The 19,592-nt window shown below is 46.5% G+C and overlaps 1 protein-coding gene across 4 annotated transcripts in view; it reads right to left on the minus strand.

The window, feature by feature from the left end:
• Window positions 1–19,592, minus strand: part of PWWP2A (PWWP domain containing 2A) — a 30,494-nt gene that overhangs the window by 1,212 nt on the left and 9,690 nt on the right. The window contains exons 2-5 of one of the 4 annotated variants that reach the window (XR_014854959.1): window positions 16,444–18,150; window positions 5,988–7,975; window positions 1,346–1,426; window positions 557–714 (exon numbers count right to left, since the gene is read on the minus strand). Coding sequence is in view for 3 of the 4 variants with exons in the window: in XM_085074062.1 (XP_084930188.1) it covers window positions 16,458–18,150 (1,693 nt within the window). In the remaining variant the exon portion in view is untranslated. Of the gene's footprint in view, window positions 1–556; window positions 715–1,345; window positions 1,427–5,375; window positions 7,976–15,289; window positions 15,390–16,443; window positions 18,151–19,592 lie in introns of those variants that run through there. The other 3 variants (XM_085074062.1, XM_085074060.1, XM_085074061.1) reach the window with 3 other exon arrangements.

A 19,592-nucleotide genomic window follows, 5' to 3' on the forward strand; every position in this document is an offset into this window, starting at 1 on the left:
TGTTCTGTTGTGGTGGTTTATTGAGATTTTTGGAGAAGGTGCCTTTTGTAATTCCTGCTTCCTGGGTTTTATCAGTGCTGAAGTGTTTACATTGGAGGCAGGCTCTGCAGTTGTCTCTGTGCAGATTTCAAGACATGATTTAATTAAATAATTAGCAGTGGCTGTCTTGGCTATTGGGTGTCATCTCCAATTCATTTCAGGAAGTCTCTGTGAGTCTGAAATTCAGGAGCTCCAGCCTTTCACTGAAAGGAAAAGCCTTTCCAGGCACAGCAGGTTTGGTGCTTTAATGTCATTTTTGCCTCTGCAGCTGTGCAGGGTTTTTTTGGTTGTTTAACTGTCCTGCTGCATTTTTAGTTTAGTTTTACTTTTGAGCTGAGCCCAGGGGACTGATGAGCTGTGAAACCTCTGCTGCCTGAGATGAGCTCTGCAGGGAAGGCTCAGTGGTGTGGGATTAGAGGAAATGTTATTTTTTAATTTTTTTTTTAATCTTTAAAATGTCTTTGCCCTGACCAGTGGGTTTCTTACCCTACCCCCCTGTGTGTGCAGTGTCACTCACCTGTGGGTGGCTCTTGTGCCCAGTTACACCAGTGGCTTTTCCCAACCTGCTGCTTCAGGGCTTCAGGGACAGGAATTCTGTTCCTCCCACTCTGCTTCACCTCTTTGAAGGCCTGGGGAGCTGCAAATATTCCTTCTCAGCTGGAGGCTGGGGAACTTCTGGAAAATAAAAGCACAGCAGAGCTTTTGAATTTCCTACCTGCTGTGCAAACACATCATCAAATCATTGTGCAACTCCCCTGCAGGATGCCTGATGTGCACCTGTAGTTTTCCAATGAAGGGAAGAGCAGAGGAAGCAGAATTGCAGCTGATTGGTGTTTGTCATTTAATTGGATTGTGTGGAGGTCACTGGGAATTGGGCACACTGGTGCAGAGGACTCAAACCTCCAGGTCATCTCTCCTCAGTGCCACTCTCCAGCTGGACCAGAAACCTCTGGCAGATGTTATCTGCCACCACAGCAAGTTCTCCTCTGGGCAAAATTCCAGTTAATTCCCTGAAAGTCCTTTTGCATTGTCCAAATCCTGAACCAAGTGCATGCATTTTGCTTTTGATTTTAAAGTGGTTTTTTATGCCTGAATTAGTCCTCCTCACAGCTGCCACCAGTAAAATAACTGCTGCTTCCTCCTGGTGCCACCAGCCACAACTCAGGGAGTGCCAGGGAGGTTTGAGTCACACGTGTTACATTTACAACCTCTAATAGGAAAAACAGTTTTATGAAACATAATCTTTTAAATATAAGTGCTTTTAAACCAAGCAGTTCCTTGCTCAACCATTCCAAGAGTTACTCACCCTCCTGGTAACCAGCATGTGCCTCTTCTCCACCTGGAGTTGTCCATCCTCAGCTCCTGCCTTCCTTCCTCCTTCCTTTGCCTGCCAAACACAAAACCTTTCAGTACCTGACCTTCCCCCTGAGGTGTTTGCACAGAAATGAAGGAATGTTGCTCTTATCCAGGAGCTGGGCTGTCTCTCCCTACAAAGAACTTTCTCCAGGATTTCCATGACTTGTGGCTCAGACCTTCCGTTTTTTCAAACCAGAACTGACACTGGGATTTGTCTGGTTTATGCAAAGGTTCTCACTCACTGCTCTGTAATCCTTTTGGCTGCAGATGGACTGAGGTTTAGAACTCACAGAATCACAGATTCCCATGATGGTTTGGGCTGGGAGGGACCTTAAAGCTCATCCAGCCCCACTCCCTGCCATAGGCAGGGACACCTTCCAGGGACCAGGAACACCTTCCAGAGACCAGTTTGCTCCAAACCCCATCCAGCCTGGCCTGGAACAGCTCATTCCAGATGCTGACTGTGAGTCCCAAGGCTTGGCCCTCAGAGGAGCTGAACACCTGCAGTTCCCTCCATCCCACCAAAGGTCTGGAGCATTTAACATCTCTTAGATTGAAAAAGCAGCTCCCCAGGTCACATGCTCAGCTCTGTCTCCCAAAATCCCAGCCCCAAGGGAAGCAGCTGAAGGCCACACTCCAGGGAAGGGTCCAGGGGATTGACACAGGCCCAGCATGGCTGATCCCTCCCACCCAGCAGGACCCAAAATCCCCCCAGCTCATCCCTTGGGATATTCAGGATTTAACAAAGCACCGAGCTTTGAACCCCAATCCTTCCCTCCTTGATTAGCACAAGACTTCCTGGGATCTACCTGCCCCTGATTAGCACAGCCCCAGCCAGGAAGAGAGGAGAAGGCGCTGCTCCCCAGTTCCTAGGCTTTAATTAGCTGTGTTATTCCCAAGGGATTACTGCTGCAGCCAAGAACCAATTATATCCCAGTGCCTCCTCTCCACCATGGGCAGAGATGCGCTGGGGCACATTTAATGTGCAGCATTAATACGTTGCTCATTCACAAGCTTTCCCTGTTTGGATGAATCCCAACACTTTCTTGCTCAGCAACTTCATTTTTCCCACCCCAGGCAGGGCTGTGACTGCTGGGGAGTTGCTGCTGGGGGGGCTCTGGGCAGCCCTTGGCACAGGAATCGTGGCACTAAGCCAGAGGCATCACTGCCTACCCTGACAAAGATTAAAGGCCCTAAATCAACTGAAAATTAAAATAAACCCCTTTTGTCCTGATTCTGCACGTTCAGTGGGAATCTCCCAATTGGAAACCATCTGCAGCTCCAACTGCAGCCTGGAGTCCCCAGAACTGCACATTTCTCACCCACCGGTTCTCAAGGAGACAATTGACAAATCCAGCATTCCCAAATGGATGCAGCAGGATTAGGTTTGCCTTTCCTGGCCTCTATGGGAGCAGCACCCTGCTCCTGGATCCCAGCACTCCCTGCCCAGGGTCTGGGTGGGCACCAGGCTCCAGGAGCAGCTGCTGACCAGGGACTGACCCTCCTGATAGCCAAGGAGCTGGGAAGGATCCAGAAGGGAGCCGTGCCCGTTTTTCTGGGATAAACACACACTGAGCAGCAGGATTTGTTCTGTCTCTGGTGTGTGAACTGCAGCACTCCCTCCCTGCAGACACACCAGGGAACAGGGATGTCAGGAACAGGGATGTCAGGCAGAGGAGGAAATGGTGCTATCTCGTCTGGGCGGTGGCTGCTGGCAGAGCTTCCTAAGTGTATTCCTGAGCCGTGCTGGCAAGTGCCCAGCAGGTCCCTGGGGAGGCAGCAGGGCCAGGGCTTTTCTAACTGCATTTGTCCCATTTCCATGAGTTCTTTAGGCTGTCACCCTCCATCGTGGGGCACTTCCCTGTCTGAGGGAGGAAGATTTGCAGTATTTGGGAACTTGGGGAAAGGAGGAGGCTGAGAGCTCACAGATTTCCTGCCTACGGCCTCAGCCCTGAGCTGCCCTTGAAGCGACAGCTCTCGCTGTGCCCCAACACACATTTGTGTCCCTGTTCCCAGCTGGAATGCAGCTGAGGCCACGGAACCTGGAGCCAGCAGCAGGTTTTTCCAAGCCAAGCTGCAGCTGATGGCTCCTGACAGGATCCTGCAGTGTTAATGCAGAGGGGAGTGAAGTCCAACCCCCCAGTCCTGCTCTCACAGCTCATCGTCCATGTTGGCTTTCTAAGGCCAGCCAGAGCCAAGTGAATGAATCACAGACATATCATCCACATCCATCTGAGCACTGTCAGTATTCCTGGGGTCTTATCCTTAGCATGGTCCAATATCCATCCCTGAGCACTCTGGAGCCCCTGGCCCCTTCCCCTGGCAGCTTTCAGTGATGAGCCCTCCAGCAGGAGCAGCCTCACTTAATATTTAATGAGCAAGACAACCACGGACAGAAATTCCAGTCCCCAAGCTCTCAAGATGCGGAGCTCAGCTGAAAATCTGGAATTCAAAATTAGAACTACCCCTCCTGGCTTTGGAATGTTTACCCCAAATTCAAAACATGCCAAAAAGCTCTGCAGTGTCCAGCGTGGAGCACCCACGGCTTGTGCTGCAAACCCAGCGAGGGCGGAGAAACAAAGAGCACAGAAACACTCAAGGGAAAAGCAGGAGCAGAACCATAAAAGCCGGATGTGGAATGTGAATCAAGCCCACTGTATGACCCAGCAAACAACAGGATCCTTTTCCTGGCTCCCTGCTCTGCCTGAGGAACACAACTGGGAGAACAAATCCCAAAACAGCTGGAGTGAGAAGGGAGGAGGAGACCAAAGCACTGCAGTGAGGGGCAGTGGGTGCCAAGGGCTGGTTGTGCCCAGGAGGGCTCAGCGCTGGCACTGCTTCCCTCGGAGAGAGGGATGAGGCTTTCCCAAAGCACCACAGCACCCAACACACCTCACCTGCACAAAGTCCTTCCAGCCTGGGCCATCCCCAGCTTTCCATCACGTTCTTCAGCACAGAAGGGCCTCTCCAAGCAAACCTGGCAGGCTGACAGACACTCTCCCGAGGTGGGAGACGAGCCCAGGGAGCCCTGAGGGCATCGGGAACTCCTCAGGCCCAGCCAGGCCTCAGGCAGAGCCCAGCAGCCTCACTCAAAATGCTCCAAAATACCAAAATCCCCAGCGTGTAACTGCGAATTCACCACAGTGTCACTGTCACCAAGCCACAGCTCCCCTCAGGAATGTCCCTGCTGCTCTCACCCTGCACCATCTACACTCTGCTCCCTCACACTGTGGATGGGAATCTCTCCAACCCGCCGTGCCAGAGCTGCACTTTTGCCCTCATTAAGCGTGGCCCTTTTGATGCTCCTCAAACGCCATCCGAGGGCCTTGTGTGGGCCTGGCCTCACCCGGGTCACCTCTGTCCCTTTGCCAAGCTCTGCAGTGACGATTAATCCATGCAGTAATTGCAGAGCTCTGAAATCTGCCCGGCCAACCTCTCTGTCCCCACAGCGCTGCTGCCAGCTCGGTGTCACAAAGGAAAAGCCATTAGCGAGCAATTAGAGTGCGGCAGGGTTTCCCAGCCTAATGAGGATCGCCCATTCGAGAGAACTGCTGCAAGGCTGGAGCAATAATGAGAGCAAGGGGATGGGAGTTGCTGTAATGCCGACAGAATGAGAAACAAGCGTGAAGGAAAAGCAAACCATCTGCTGGAGGCACAGCCAGCTGTGGGTGTTTGTCACAGCACTGCCAGAGCATCCCGGGCTGGGCCAACACCAGCACTCCATGGGTTAATTCATTTTGGGGGAAAACTCCTGCTTATCGAAGCATCCAGCTGGCTGAGAATGACTTGGGATCTTCGAGCCACTGTTGGGTAGAGACTTGTCCACATGATGGAATTCCAACAGCGGACCAGCAACCTCATCTGAATCTTTGTTTAATCCAGAAAAACAAAATTTAACATAAATCAAAGGCTTTGGGGTCAAGGATTAATAAAGCAAGAAAGTTAAGACATCAAAACATTATTTCCCTTTAAAAGAGCACTGAAAAAAATCAAGGCTTTATTTGAATAAATGTTACACAACATTCTTTATCATTTTTACTTCTCAGCAAACCTTAAAGGGTGAATCAGGTTTTCCTCATTCAAGTCTACAAAATGAAAGAGGCATAGTGACCATTCAATATACAGACAAGAAGGTAGCACGGAGCAAAGCTTAAATATTAAGCAACTAAAGCAAAAAAGTGAAAAGCAATACATTACTGTCACTCTCTCTCATTAGAATATCCCTGACAATTTCATTTCCAAATGAAAATGTGGTTTCCAACGCGATGCTGGGAAAAGCAAGGCAGACATGAGCTCCCTTGGATGCTATTTGCTCTATACCCATATTCTCCAGTGCACACCTGCATCCCTTGGGTTATTCCCTCCTGGTTCAGCTGCTGTGCTCAGGGAGGGAGGGAAGGAGAGCCCGGGGAGATCCGGGGGCACAGCCAGGCACTACCGGCTTCCAAAACAACAGCAGGCACTCCTCAATGCCATGTGCAACAACCCTGCCACCACAGTCCCGGGCCTTTTTCCTGAGCAGAAACTGGTTTGTGCCATGTGGTTTGGTGGCTTTTCTGTTTGGTTTTTGGGGGGAATGGGGAATAATGTACCTGATTAGGCCGAGCCCCCATCCATGGTCAATCCGAGCGGAGGTGAAAGGCTGGCACGGACCTGGCACCAAGTCACCCCTTCCTTTCCTCACTCACATGTCTCAGTCTTTCAGTTCTAGTCACATCTCAGGCCTTGAGCAGGACCAGACTGCTGGGCCTCTTCCACTGGTGAAAAGGAAAAGCACTGTAGAACAAATATTCATCCAAATTTTTTAAAAAATTGGTAGTTTATGATGAAATCGTTATGGCAAACGGTACAATTTAAATGCACTGCACAGTGCTGTGCAGCCTGTTTTTAAAAAGCAGGTAGTGAATAGGCAATTTCTGCATTTATAAATAAAGAATTTAGCTCTGAAAAGCAGACACTGAACCAGCACAAAGCACGAGCTGCCACACACTCAGTGTGTGAATCCCTGATGGGCCTGGCTGGGATCTGGGGGTCTGTCCCAGCCTCTCACTTCCCCCTCTCCGACTGTTGAACAAGGATAAACCTGTTGCCAATGATAGACTTGTCCTAACTTCAAATTCCACGTGGTTCATTCAGGCTCCAGACACGAAGAATTGTCTTTGTGCTGATCCAGAGGCCCCTTGGAAAAGTCCCTCTGGTTTTAAACAATCCAGACAAAGACATTCTATTTTCTCCAATTGAATCAGGATATCAGCAAGGAGGAAAAGAGTTTCCTACAAGTCTTTTCATCTCTATAGAAACAAAAATTTGACTTTTAGTAGATTATGTGCACATTTTCATCTCTTCAAAACAAATATTTATTTTCCCAGGTTACACAATAAATCCCTGCTAAGAACTTTAAAGAAATGGTTCTGCCGAGACAGTGTGCACACAATGGAAATAATTAGTGACAAATAAATTAATATTTAATAACTCAAGATTTCAGCAGCGTGTCCAGCATTCCCAAGCTCCACTGAAGTCAGTCTTACCCAAGACCTTTGTGGGAGGGGAATAAAATGGATAAAACCCACTGGGTTTCTCTTTTTTGATTTACAGCTTTTCAAAGAAGTCAACGCAACTCAGATCAACAACCACCAGAAACTCTAATAAAACCTTTGCTCTCTACTAGTTACCTATCTGAAAAATATTTATGTCAAAAGGAAAAAAACAACCCATGATTTGAAATAGAAATGCCATCCCATCGAATCACTCTCCATTCATGATTCCCATCCTGTTATAGGACTATAAGCAAAATGCTGCTCTCTGCCTCTTAGCCCCTCTCAAGGTTATTCCACAACCCTCAATTCCCTAAGTGTTACAACAGCATAAATAAAATGCAACCATATTCACACAGAAGGAGCTTTCCCATAAAACAGAGATCCATGGAGTTTGTGGTCACTGTCCTTTCCATCACCTCTATGGGAAACGTTGGTCTCAAATAGCAGGACTGTTCATATTTCACAATACAACTGGGTTTGGACATGCTTTGATCACAGATCACAGCTCTGCTAACACCTGCACTAAATACTAACTAAGCCTCAGAGAATGGAAAATTGCAATGCTAAAGTCAAGAATTAAAAGAAAAAGTTCAAAAGTTACAGTCAACTTCCCAGGCAAATTGGCTCCGTCACTGGCACCTCTCAAAACATACAAACGTGACTGTCACATTACAAAAACCCCAGTTATCTGCAGTGAGTCTTCATCCTAATAATTCAAGTGGTTCCTTGCATGTAAGTGTCATAGAGTCTTTCATAATTTCATGCGTCATTTATTGCAAAAAAGTTTTATAAAATATTTCCTAACATCTTTTTAAATTTTAAGGAAAATGTACATTAGGTACAGGTGCCCTAACGGTGCGAGGGGGAGCTTTAACATCTTTTACCCCCTTTCCCCTTCAAAAAAAAGTTTACTACTTGGTGAAGATTTCAGAGGAAAAATAGGACAAGTCAGTCTCAGATTTCTCTCAGTCCTGATGAGCTGGTGCTCTTCGTGGCAGTGTAGTGAGGTTCCATAAAAACAGCGGGTCATTAGTGTCTCTGAGCTGAAAAGGGGAGAGAAAGGGAACATGGTTAAATGTCTTCCAGTACATACTGCAAAAGTAGGTAAAAGCAAAAGCTGAGGTGGCCAGAAAAGTTACTGGCTCACCTGCTTTGTGCATTGTGTGCAGAAGACAAAAAATAGATTGACATCATCACAAGACAGACACAAGTGAGCAAACTCCTCCAGGGGCTGGCGTTTGAGGAGGAGCCACAGAACCAATCTGTTACATCTCACCCCATTTCAGCAGCCAGAGAGAATTCCAATTGTAAAGACATTTAAAGACAGCTCAGGAAGCAGGGAGATTAATTCACAAAATCCATACATTGATGGCAGTTTGCAGCACAAAGCTAAATCTGACCCTGCAGTGCCCTTCCAAACACGAGACCCGAGTGCCTGAGGGAGCACTGAGCTAGAAACCTGCTCATGGTGCTGCTTTCCCATGGCTGCTGCTGGTTCCCCATTTACTGCAGAGAATGGGAATAAATGATGATAAAGCAGGCAGGAACAGCCCAAGTACTGAGCCCTGCAAGAACCTCCACCAGTCAGCCATTTCTTACTGGGAGGGTGGAGAAAGGTTGCCCAGAGAAGCTGTGCTGCCCCTGGATCCCTGGCAGTGTCCAAGGCCAGGTTGGACAGGGCTTGGAGCAGCCTGGGACAGTGGGAGATGTCCCTGCCATGGCAGGGGGTGGAATAGATGAGCTTTGAGGTCCTCCCAACCCACAGCAGTCTGGAAGTCTAGGATTTTATGAAGACTGTGCTCCTCAGATTCAGTGACTGAAAACCTGCCTGCCTGTGTCAGCTCAGTGTCTGTGTCCCTGAATTCCCTGACCTTCCCGAGTGCAGCCCACTGTGTGTTTATCAGTCACTCCATGGGGTCATTCACTCTGTGGGATCCATGGTTTGTGGGGCAGTGACAGCTCAGTCTGGCTGAGGGCACAGCTCTCCTGGGATCTCCAGAGATCTCACAGTGGACTCTGCTTTGAAGTACCTTCATTCAGCTGCTGGAGGCAGAATCCCACAGAATCCCAGGATCACACAATCCCAGACTGGAAAAACCCTCCCAGCCCATTGAGTCCAGGCTGTGCCCAATGCCCACCTTGTCCCCAGCCCAGAGCACTCAGTGCCACCTCCAGGGATGGGGACTGCAAACCTCCCTGGGCAGCTCCTGCCAATCCCTGAGCACCCTTTCCATGGAGAAATTCCTGCTGCTGTCCACCCTGAGCCTCCCCTGGCCCAGCCTGAGGCTGTTCCCTCTCCTCCTGTCCCTGTTCCCTGGAGCACAGCCTGTCCCCTCCTGGCAGCAGCTGTGCAGAGCCACAAGGTCCCCCTGATCCCCTTTGCTCCAGGCTGAGCTCCTTCCCAGCTCCCTCAGCCCCTCCTCTATGGAGCCATCCTAAGAAATCCCCCCATGAACAAGGTAAAAATGTGTGTCAGGACAGCCACTGACCCAACTCAGGCCTTTCCCTGCCTGTCCCACTGCACTCAGCTCACACAGCCTTTCCCTGGGAGCCACCACTGCCAGGGGGTTCTGATCTTTCAAAGTGAACATTTTCCCAATCCCTGGATTCACTGCTGTCCAAAGAGAAGCTCTGCCTTTGAAAGTCCTGCCTTTTATCTGCAAAGGAAAAGCAGAAGGACACCAGGCAGCCATGGAGGGGGAGAAAGGGCACCCCAGGAGGACAAGGGAAGCAGAAATAGCAGCACATCCCATCAGGGATTAAACCTCAAGGCCATGAGCCCAAATTTAAACAGTTACAGTAACATTTATGCACCTTCCTGGGGGATAAAGCTGTGTCTGTGTGAAACTGTGGAACAGAAGGCACAAAACTCCTATTTTCATGCTGCAGATTCCATTTGTGGCCAGTGGAGAAGAGGGAAGCCAGGCTGCTCCTCCAGATGATGAACTACTTACAGCAAGAACTGTTTCCTTGTTTTACAGCCCCAGACAGCCCCGAGCAGCAGGGCCTCAGCCACCAGCAAAACAAAGAGCAGCAACACATTCTTCCCTTTATGTGCCTAATTCCCTGAAATATATGACAGTATCATCAAGAAGTCCTAAAACGTGGCCAAACCCGGTTTTTTCATATCAATATATCAGAAGAGATTATCCCTAAATCCCTCAACACTTGAAAAACCTCGAGAAAGATTTTTTTTTCATTAACTAAACTACTAACTAAACGAACTAAAATTCTTTGAAAAATCCAGTTTTTGTGGATTTAGTTCCTTTTCACCATAGCTACTAATTACTCAGACTGGCACCACGTGCTTTAAAATCCTGAAGCACTGCAGAGGTGCAATTAAACCCCAGCGTTTCCTAAAGCCAAACAAAAATCCTACACGTTATTAAATAAAAAATGATGCTAAATTAGCATTTAAGCAAATATTTGCTTGGAATTGTATCTCCTTATTTTACTGACAAAGCAAGTTCCATCTCTCCCTTTAAGCACCTGTTAAAGGAAGGCAAGGACAGTTCTGCCACCTGAATTTGCTGATTCTGTTCCAGAAGCTCAGTGCTGGAAGAAGCACTTGCTTCCCAAAGCACAGATTCCCAGTGGAATCTGGGAGTGTAGGAGAACATTTCTTATTCTTATTGCATATTTGACATCCAAAACATCTGCAAACAAATATGAAAACTGACCTCGATGTGTTTTTTCTGAAGAACTACCTGATTTAAAGTTGCTCTTACATAAACTGCAGCAGCCAAGCTGCACACAGAGGGGCAGTGCAGGTGTCCTCAGAGCAAACCTGTGTCACACCAGGAGGGATCCCTGCAGGATCCCAGGGCACAGAGGGCTGAATACTCCATCAGAGGCACATTGCCACAAAGATTCTGTTTTTCCAAAATCTGACTTGCCAATGACAAGCTGACAGGACAGATCCATCATCTGCTCTCTGCATTCCTGACTGCACTGAGCCATTCCTGGCAGAGCCCAGCCTGATCCCTTGTTTTTCAAACTGCCATGACACAAACACCACCCAGGGTTTCACTGCCACAAATGCAATCGATATTGCACTGCTTCACTCCACCTCCCTGTCTCATTTGCAGCATTATTTCCCATCCTAGCTGCAACTCAACAGAACCTGTTTCCCCTGTGCCTGTGTCCCCATCCCACAGGGATTGACACACCTGGAATATCCTCAGTTCCACAGTGCTCTCTTCCTCCTCTGCACTGAGGAATGGAATCATTGGCACAGCAATTGAACTACAGCTGTTCAAAATGTGCCTGCTCCTGATTTGAGAAATAACTCATCAAGCAAAGCCCAACTAAACCCCACAGATCCATTTCTTCCTGCACTGAACAAGCAAAGCCCAGATTCAAACTCTCTCCAGGGGATCCTGATCTGTTCCCTGAGCCAACTCCTACCTGCAGGTAAGGCTGCTGGTAAGTTCTCCCTCAGGCCATGGGCAGGCAGGAGAAGCAGATCAAAGATGTCACATCCCCTGGGCACAAGCACAGGGAGTCCTTTCTCCAGCTTATTCCACACATCTGTGGCTCCCATGTGTCTCCCTCTCGGATGTGCAAGGTGTCTCAGGTTTTCTAAACTCTGACTTGGTCTCTCAACAACACTCCCTTTGCAGCTCCTGCTATTCCACCTCCTGCCAGCAACACCAATTGGTTTTTCTTGGGGAAAACACAGAGCTAAGGTGCTGCTCCAGGGAGTTATCCCAAACTGCCCATCTGGGAGCAACAACAAAGCCAGGCAGGGAAAAAGCAGGATGGCAAACCAGTCACCAACTCTGGCACCACAGCCCTGCCTAGAACTGCTGCTTTGCCTTGTGCTCACACAAGGGCACTTGTGTCACTGGTCAATGTAAGGAAAAAAAATCATGAATTAATTTAAATTACAGTCTGGATTGTATCCACATCCCAGGTAATACAGAAGAGTGAAATGTATGAGTAAATCTTGGGGAACTATAGGCTGCTATTAGGATCTAGGAATTAAGACCCAATAATTAGAGATGTTTCTGACTTGGGGAGGAATCACTGCTGTTTGGTAGAACCCATCCAAACAACCACAAACAGTCCTTACCACTGAAGTCAGAAATGGGTGAGTTCAGCCTAGACCAAGTGCCTAAAAACACCAGAAGGATGAGCAGAGAAGAGAAGAGAAAAGCCACCTTCCCAAGGGGATGTTATTTATCTAAACAGCCACACTGAGCACACAGGCAGGGTGCCCCTTGGCAGGGAACTATTTAAACTAAAACCCAAAGGTGTCACAGAGAGCAGCAGCTAAGGGTTTAAATACTGACTGGGAACTGCCATCATCACTGAACAGACAGGGATCACAACACAGGTCCTTTCCAGCAGGGATTAAGGATCATTGGAAGCTGGATATTCCCATCCCCACCTCCCAAGCCTGATCTAACAGATCTTCAGTCAGCTGGCAGCTAAACAAGCTCTCAGTGTTAAATGTGGGTGATCCCTGATCACTCCATGCTCAGAAGCTTTGTTAGCTATGGAAAAATCCCCTTTATAAACAGTCCTGGTCCTTTACCCATGGATTCTGCCACAACTGCCATCCATCCCTTCAGGCTTGAGCTCACTGTGCTTCCCTCCCAGCTCAGTCTTTACCTACAGATCAGTGTAGGGATCTCCCTGCACTGCCTGAATTTGCTATTCCTGCAGGCATTTCTCGGAACACAATTAGAAAGGAAAAGATGGACTGAAACAGCATTTCCCTGATTCTCAGCCTGCTCCTTACCACAGTTCCCTAGCCAAGAAAGCAGCTCTGTTTTTTCCCTGGACTCCACAGAACAGACAAACAGGCATAAGGACAGATGATGCTGCTGAGAGCAAGCTACTGACATATATCTTCCAAAATTCACGTTCCTATTCTACTCTGACATTTTTAGCAGACATGAAAGGAAATCAATGATCAGGACTTAGGAGAGTTAAACAGAATCAGAGCTAAGGCTAGCAATACAAAAAGTAACTCTTACCCTTCCTCACTTGTGCTACTCTTAACACTAATCAAAGTTAGAAACTATGTTAAAAAAAGGTATTTTACATCATGGGAAAAAAGTGTCTTTTCAGCCTTGCACCTAAATCACCTCTACAAACCCAACCCCAGGGGTTCCAAACTAAACACAGCAGTGTCTGAAAGAAAATACAAATCATCAGAGATGATTATCACCCTGAGGTGCTGACACAAAGTTACAACTCTAATAAGAACAGTACCAAATCTTTGTTCCATTTCCCGCACGACTCACAAGTATTTCCCATTGCTTCCAGCTTTGCTCCTGAAGCCTCACACCTTCAAACAGCTCTGGGAAAAGAAATCCAAGTCTAGGAATAACTACCCTCTCTCCCAAGGCATTTTAACTAAAGCTGAAGATCTTCAGAAGAACAGAACATCTGCACTAGAAACTCATCATCCCTTGTCACATTGTCCCTCTAAACTGACAGGCCGTAAATACCCAAAAACTACACCAAGGAATTCCACTAAGTCATTTGCAATTTATCCTGTTAAACTGATGGAAAAATAACAGTCACTCTCTCTACTCTCTCTACTGCTTTTTACCTTCTCAAGGCAGTCACAGAAGGATTTAGGCTGGCAAATCCCTCCAAGCTCACCAAGTCCAAGCTGTGCCCAATGCTCACCTTGTCCCCAGCCCAGAGCACTCAGTGACACCTCCAGGGATGAGCACTGCAAACCTCCCTGGGCAGCTCCTGCCAAGGCCTGAGCACCCTTTCCATGGAGAAATTCCTGCTGCTGTCCAACCTGAGCCTCCCCTGCCCAGCCTGAGGCTGTTTGCACCTGATCCTGATGGGAGCTAAGGATAAATCATAGATAAGGCATGGCAAGTGCCACTGCCTAGCTGTGTCCCACTGCAGCACCAGGAACATCCAAGGGAGATTTTTCTGAGTCCTGCTCAGTCTGCAGTGATACAAAACATTCACTATAACACTGAGGAAAGACTTAAAACTCATCAGCTACAAATCAAAACTGACTTTCAATGCCTTTCATAAACAGATTTTTCAAATATAAAACCACCTCAAGAAAGCTCTCCCCTACCTGCTGCTCCCCCACACCTGAGCAAACTTGGTCTATGCAAGCTGCAGTGCTATTCTGATTTTATATAAATTTAAAGAACAAAGCTTCCAGGTCTTCTGAAGAAAAAATAACAGTATCAATATTGATTTTGCCACTACTTTGCTCAGAACAACTAACTTACAACCAGTTCACTTGAGCTTCTGAACCTCAAGGAAGTGGTGTAGACATCTGACCCACCTCACGTGGGTTCCTGACTCCAAAAAGCAGTTTGCTTTAATAACAAAATACAGCTTATTTACTTAAAGAAACTGTTTCTGTTTGCAGGAGAGAATACAGAGAAGTGAAACAGATTTTTTTTCCAATTTTTTCTTTTTTCATGAAATTTATTGTGTGTTTATCGCATTCAAAAAGCATTGACCAGTGGGGCTTTTTGGGGACTGCTAGAATGCCATGATAAAGCTAGTATGTTTGGAAGCTTAATTAGCAATTAATGACTGTCAGCTTGAGGAAAATTTGAACAGCCATGTGTTTGACACTTTAGACTTCCAATAGTTCTGTGGGTACAACAGAATACTTAAAAAAGGTAAAAAGGAACCGAATTCTTTGGCAATACCAGACAGTATCATGAACATATCAAATTACATCTTAAAACAAAAATGTTTGCAGGGTTTGATGATTAAATCCTTGCCCTCGTTTTCATGTCTGTTTAATTTCAGTCTGAGCTTAAATTTTTACATCTGTCACGATTGCCTACATGGGAGATTCTGGAAAAGCCAGGATGAAAACTGTTTGGGATGAGCACCAAGAGACTTCACAAGGCATTGCAAGGCTGAAGCAGGAATGGAGTAAATCACATGGTCAGGTAAGGACCAAAACTCACAGAAAAAAAAAAATAATCAAGTCCATTGCATGAAAATGCCCCAGTAGTGAGCAAAAACCATGCAAGAAAAGCTGGAGTGGCAGTGGAGAGTGGCTGAGAGATGGAAACTGAAAACATTCCCCACTGTACAAGTGACATTATATTATCCACAGGCTCTACTCAAATATATGCCCAAAAGGTAATTCAGGGAGAAATTAAATCAACTTTCCAGAAAGCCCTCTACAGAGCTGGTTCTGAAACAAAAGGGACAGATTATTAATAATCTCCAAATTAAGACTGAAGTATACCAATAGTATTTACATCAAGCTCTTAATCTTTAAGAATGCATGAAAAAGGACAATTTACTTTTTAAGGGTGTCCTCTAAATCCGGCATACAGGTCAAATACTCTGACATCCTGGATTTGTTTCAAAGCTTTTTGAGAAACACACACAAATAATTCAGATTTAGTCAATTTTATTTACAGTTTGTTTTTTTTTTTACATTGCAGAGCATTACACAATTACATATTCTCATTTTTCTGACCTGCAAACAGATACCTTAAACGGAAATATTAAAAAAAGAAAAAAAAAAAGAAAAAAAAAAAGAAGTTAGATACATCCAAAATGCAACAATTACACATCTGACAATTCACAAAGTGTAATTTACTAGGACGTATCCTAAGAATTTAGGAACAACCAGTCAGGAGAAAATCTGACCAATTTCAGCAATTGATTATTTACACATTCAAAAACAAAGCCTCTCTTAAGCTAAACCTCCAGGCAAACGGCCTGAAAGCTTTCTTCAGGAAGAAAGACCAGAATGATTCACACCTATGCAGCATTAACAGCCCTTGATCCCAAACACTGAGGACTCCTCAGCTTTGTCCTAGAGCTACAGGCATCCCTCGACTTCTCCGACCCTGAAGTGATTTCGTTGTGCCCCATGTGCATAGAAAGGTTGAGTGGTGAAGTGGTCACTACGATAAAACCCCATTTAATCTGGTCTTTAAGTCACTCCAATGCTTCTTCCTTACAACTTCCAACACATCTCCAATGCCATTTAAACTGGCAGCTCCCCAAGGTGGGATGTGGAACCCACTGGGCCCTGGCCAGACTAAATCCATTAGAGACTGGTTAAAAATAATCTTTAAAGACCATTTAGACAAGGCTTACATTTCTACACTTCCCTGATGGGCCACCTAAGAAAACAAAAAAAAGTCACAGCTACTATTTCATCCCTCGTGTCAACCCTTGGCCACACAGAACTAGTTATATACTGGGTAGAAACTACTACAAAATTCCCTGCAAATCAGCTGCCTTCCAGCTGAGGCTATGGCTCCTATGCATCGGGTGCTTGAGGAGGTTTGGTTCGTTTTTTTTTTTTCCTCTTTAAAAAAAAATTCTCACTCGAAAAAAATACCGAAGTCCTCACTTTGAAGCTAATTTTGATTGCATGTTCAATTGGTTTTAACCGTCAAGAACCACTACCCGGAACGAGTCTGGCATCAAAGAGCAGTCAGCCAACCGAGTGCAACTCCTGACTGCCACATCCTTCCTGCGGGTTCTCCTAACCTGGCTACAGCTTGGTGGAGCCTCCAGGTTGCTTGCCTACCTTACTCTCCACGTTCACGTCTCAAACTGCGTCAGCAGGGCTCGCACCTCGGGCGTGAGCTGCTTGGCAGCCTTGGCTGCCTCGGTGACGGCCTTGCGGTACAGACCCTTTCTCTTCTTATTAAAGCGCAACTGGAAGCTTTCTAAAAAAGGGGAGAGCTGTGCAAGAGCAAGGAAAGAGGTGGTGGTGGAGCCGAACCACGAGATGCGAGCCTCCTGGCGCACCAGCAGCCCGGTATCCTTGCGGCTCACAGTTATGGTAAGGATACGGGCCGGCCACCAGGGGAAGCCATAAATCTTGGCCCAAACAATGTCCCCTACACATACGGTCCTGCCATCTGGTGTGACACATTTAGAGACGTTTTTGGAAAAGACTTCTGTTTTCAAGGAATTACTGAGCTTTTTCTCTTCCTTCGAAGAGGAGGAGGAGGAGGAGGAGGAGGAGGAAGGTGCATGCATGCTGCCTGGAGGAAAATCAAAGCTTTCAGTAGAGCTACACTCAGAGTTGGTGGATTTCAAATCATCTGTGCTATCACTACTACAAACTGATGCACTGGAAGAGTCAGATTTCTTTTGATTAAGGGTCATGTAAACCGTTATATTGCTTTTGCTGCCTCTCTTGCCCAGTGTCTGCTGTTCATCCTGATCAACAGTTACATGCACTTCACTCGTGTCCTGAACCTCACTGCTGGCCTCTTCGGGGCCTTCTGAGGGGCTCTGGGTTTCTGAAGGGGCCTCACCTGCTGAGCGGGTGGAGGAGCAGCGAGACTGGGGCTTAGTTGCCATCTTGCCACTCCGTATTTTCTCAAGTCCTGTCTTGAGGGAAGAGTCATTCTCTTCGTTGCGATACCGCTGGGGCTTTAGGCGCAATCGGGGCGGGAGGGACCCTGAGCTGGTGTTCTGGAGACGCCGCGTGAAGTGGACCTTTGAATGTGCATTTTTGGAAGAGGAGGTTGCACTCTGCTTCTTTTGTGCCTTTTCTTTGGCCATTTTCAAGACTTCCCGAGCTTTCGCATGATCCATGTTTTTGCTCTGGAGAACTTTTTTTGTGTTTAACTGCGCTTTTGACGTGTTTGCTTGTGCGGAAACCTTAACCACTCTGCTTCTGCCGTGGGCAATATTTGAAACCTTGACCACAGCGTTCCTTTTCTGGCTTTCGTTTTGGCTTTTTCCATCCACCTTGTGGTCAGTCTTAAGTTTTTTATTCACAGTAGTCACGCTCTCGTTTCTTCTCTTTTTACTATCCTCGTATTTGGAAGAGTCACTTGCATTGCCACCCTTTTTGATCTCCTTTTTCTCCGCCACGACGCTGTTTTTGCACTTGTCGCACAGCACCTGCCGGGGCCGTAGCTTGATGGCGTTCATGATGGAAGTGGGTTCCTCCCTGTACATTTTCCGCTTGGGCCGCTTGATTTTGCGGGGTGGAGGCTGAGGTATTGACTGGTTGTAGGTGTCCCTGATAAACAAAGGAGGAGGGTATGGTGCTCCCTCGTGAAAGAGAGGAGGTGGTTTCGAAGTCCAAAGGCTTTTGGCTCTGCTGGGCTCTGCTGGCTGAGTGAGGGAGGAGTCGTCAGGGACGGCAGCGTTGGCCTCACACTTCACCTGCGCCTCCTCCTGGAATGCTTTGCTTTGGAGCTGCATGGCTTCAGGTTTGTCCTTGTACTCCCTTTTAGGAAATATGGTCACAGGGATTCCATGGGGGCCAAACCTTAAAGAGAGAGTGGGGAAAAATGTCAGTGTTTTGAGGGAATTTTTGCTGCATTTATTACAAAGCGTTTGAAAACTGTCTGCTTTATGTAGCCAGCATCTGAAAACCAGGGAAATTAAAGCTTCATATCCAGCCTCATGGGAAGCTTTGAAAATGCAGGACACCAAAATGAAGTCAGCAGAGAACAAAAAATACATTATTTCACTTATAAGCAGTTTCTCTGGTATCAACAAGATGCCCTGAAAATGTAACAAAAGTATCCACTAGACAGCAATGAAAGAATTAACTTCATACTTTTAAAAAATGCTTATAAACACACTCATCCCAACAACTGCTAACCTACCCAAGCTCATTTTCCATACTAAGTCAACTTTACAAAAAGGCATCTTTGGGAACTTTTCTCCCATTTTTAGCACAGCAGAAAAGGATGAATGTTCCAGATTCAACAGAGACAAATCCAGGCTGCCTAAATCCTTGCACTGACCAGGGAGTGCCACCACTCTCCATCCACAAAAGCTCAGCACCTGATGCATTACAAACTCCCCAGTGTGAATTCCTCCCAGCAAAACTCCCCTTATTTCAACTCAGTACAAACCACTCCTCCCTGTTGTGTGAGCAAACAAGATTTTGAACCTTTCACTCCTTTTCTCCAGACTAGAACTGCTCTAGATCGACATCAGGACAGTGAAGCAATTCCCCAAGGTCTGTCCTCAGGTTTGTGTTGCACTGGGGACTCAACAGCAACATCCCCTCAGCTGATGGAACTGAAGTTTATTTACGTTTTTTTAAAAAAGTGCCTATATATTGCCTTTGTTTCCTTAAAACTGGACTTGGAAAAAAGTCATCATACACGTTAGAAGGCTCTTTACAGTGTCCCCAACAAAAGCCATCACTTGTTTGTCCTTTTGCTTATCACAAGCCTCTTTCTACCTCTAAAGTTGTAACCGAAGTAAACATCCCACCCAAGAGTAAATTACCCACCCACTTTGCATTTCAGCAGCTCACACAGACTTTTTCCAGCCTATAGTCCGGCATTAAACTACAAGGAACTCGCTTATAACTAAGTTTTAAATTCCCTAAAGTCCTGCAAGTCCATCAAGTGTAAAGAACTTGCTTTTCCACAAATACTTTTCTTCCATGAAGGATTGTGAACAATTCACTCAATTCCAAGTAGGGCTTTAAAAGAAACTATCAGCTGACAATAATTAAATTAGCAATACTTTCAGTGTTACTTGCATCAAGACCTTCAGCTTCTAAGAGAAAATTAGATCCAGCTCCTATTTTTCACCGCCTGATAAAGATTAGAGGATTTGGGGGAAAGTTAATCTATGGTAAGAGCTGAAAACAAGACAGGGCAAGATCTCTGCTGAGCAAATTCCAATCGCTAAGAGTGCAGGAGCAGAACAGCCAGGAGTGGGACATCAAACCCACACAGACAAACA

The sequence above is a fragment of the Lichenostomus cassidix genome, chromosome 13 (assembly GCF_008360975.1).
Source record: "Lichenostomus cassidix isolate B80296 chromosome 13, HeHo_3.0, whole genome shotgun sequence".
NCBI lineage: Eukaryota > Metazoa > Chordata > Aves > Passeriformes > Meliphagidae > Lichenostomus > Lichenostomus cassidix.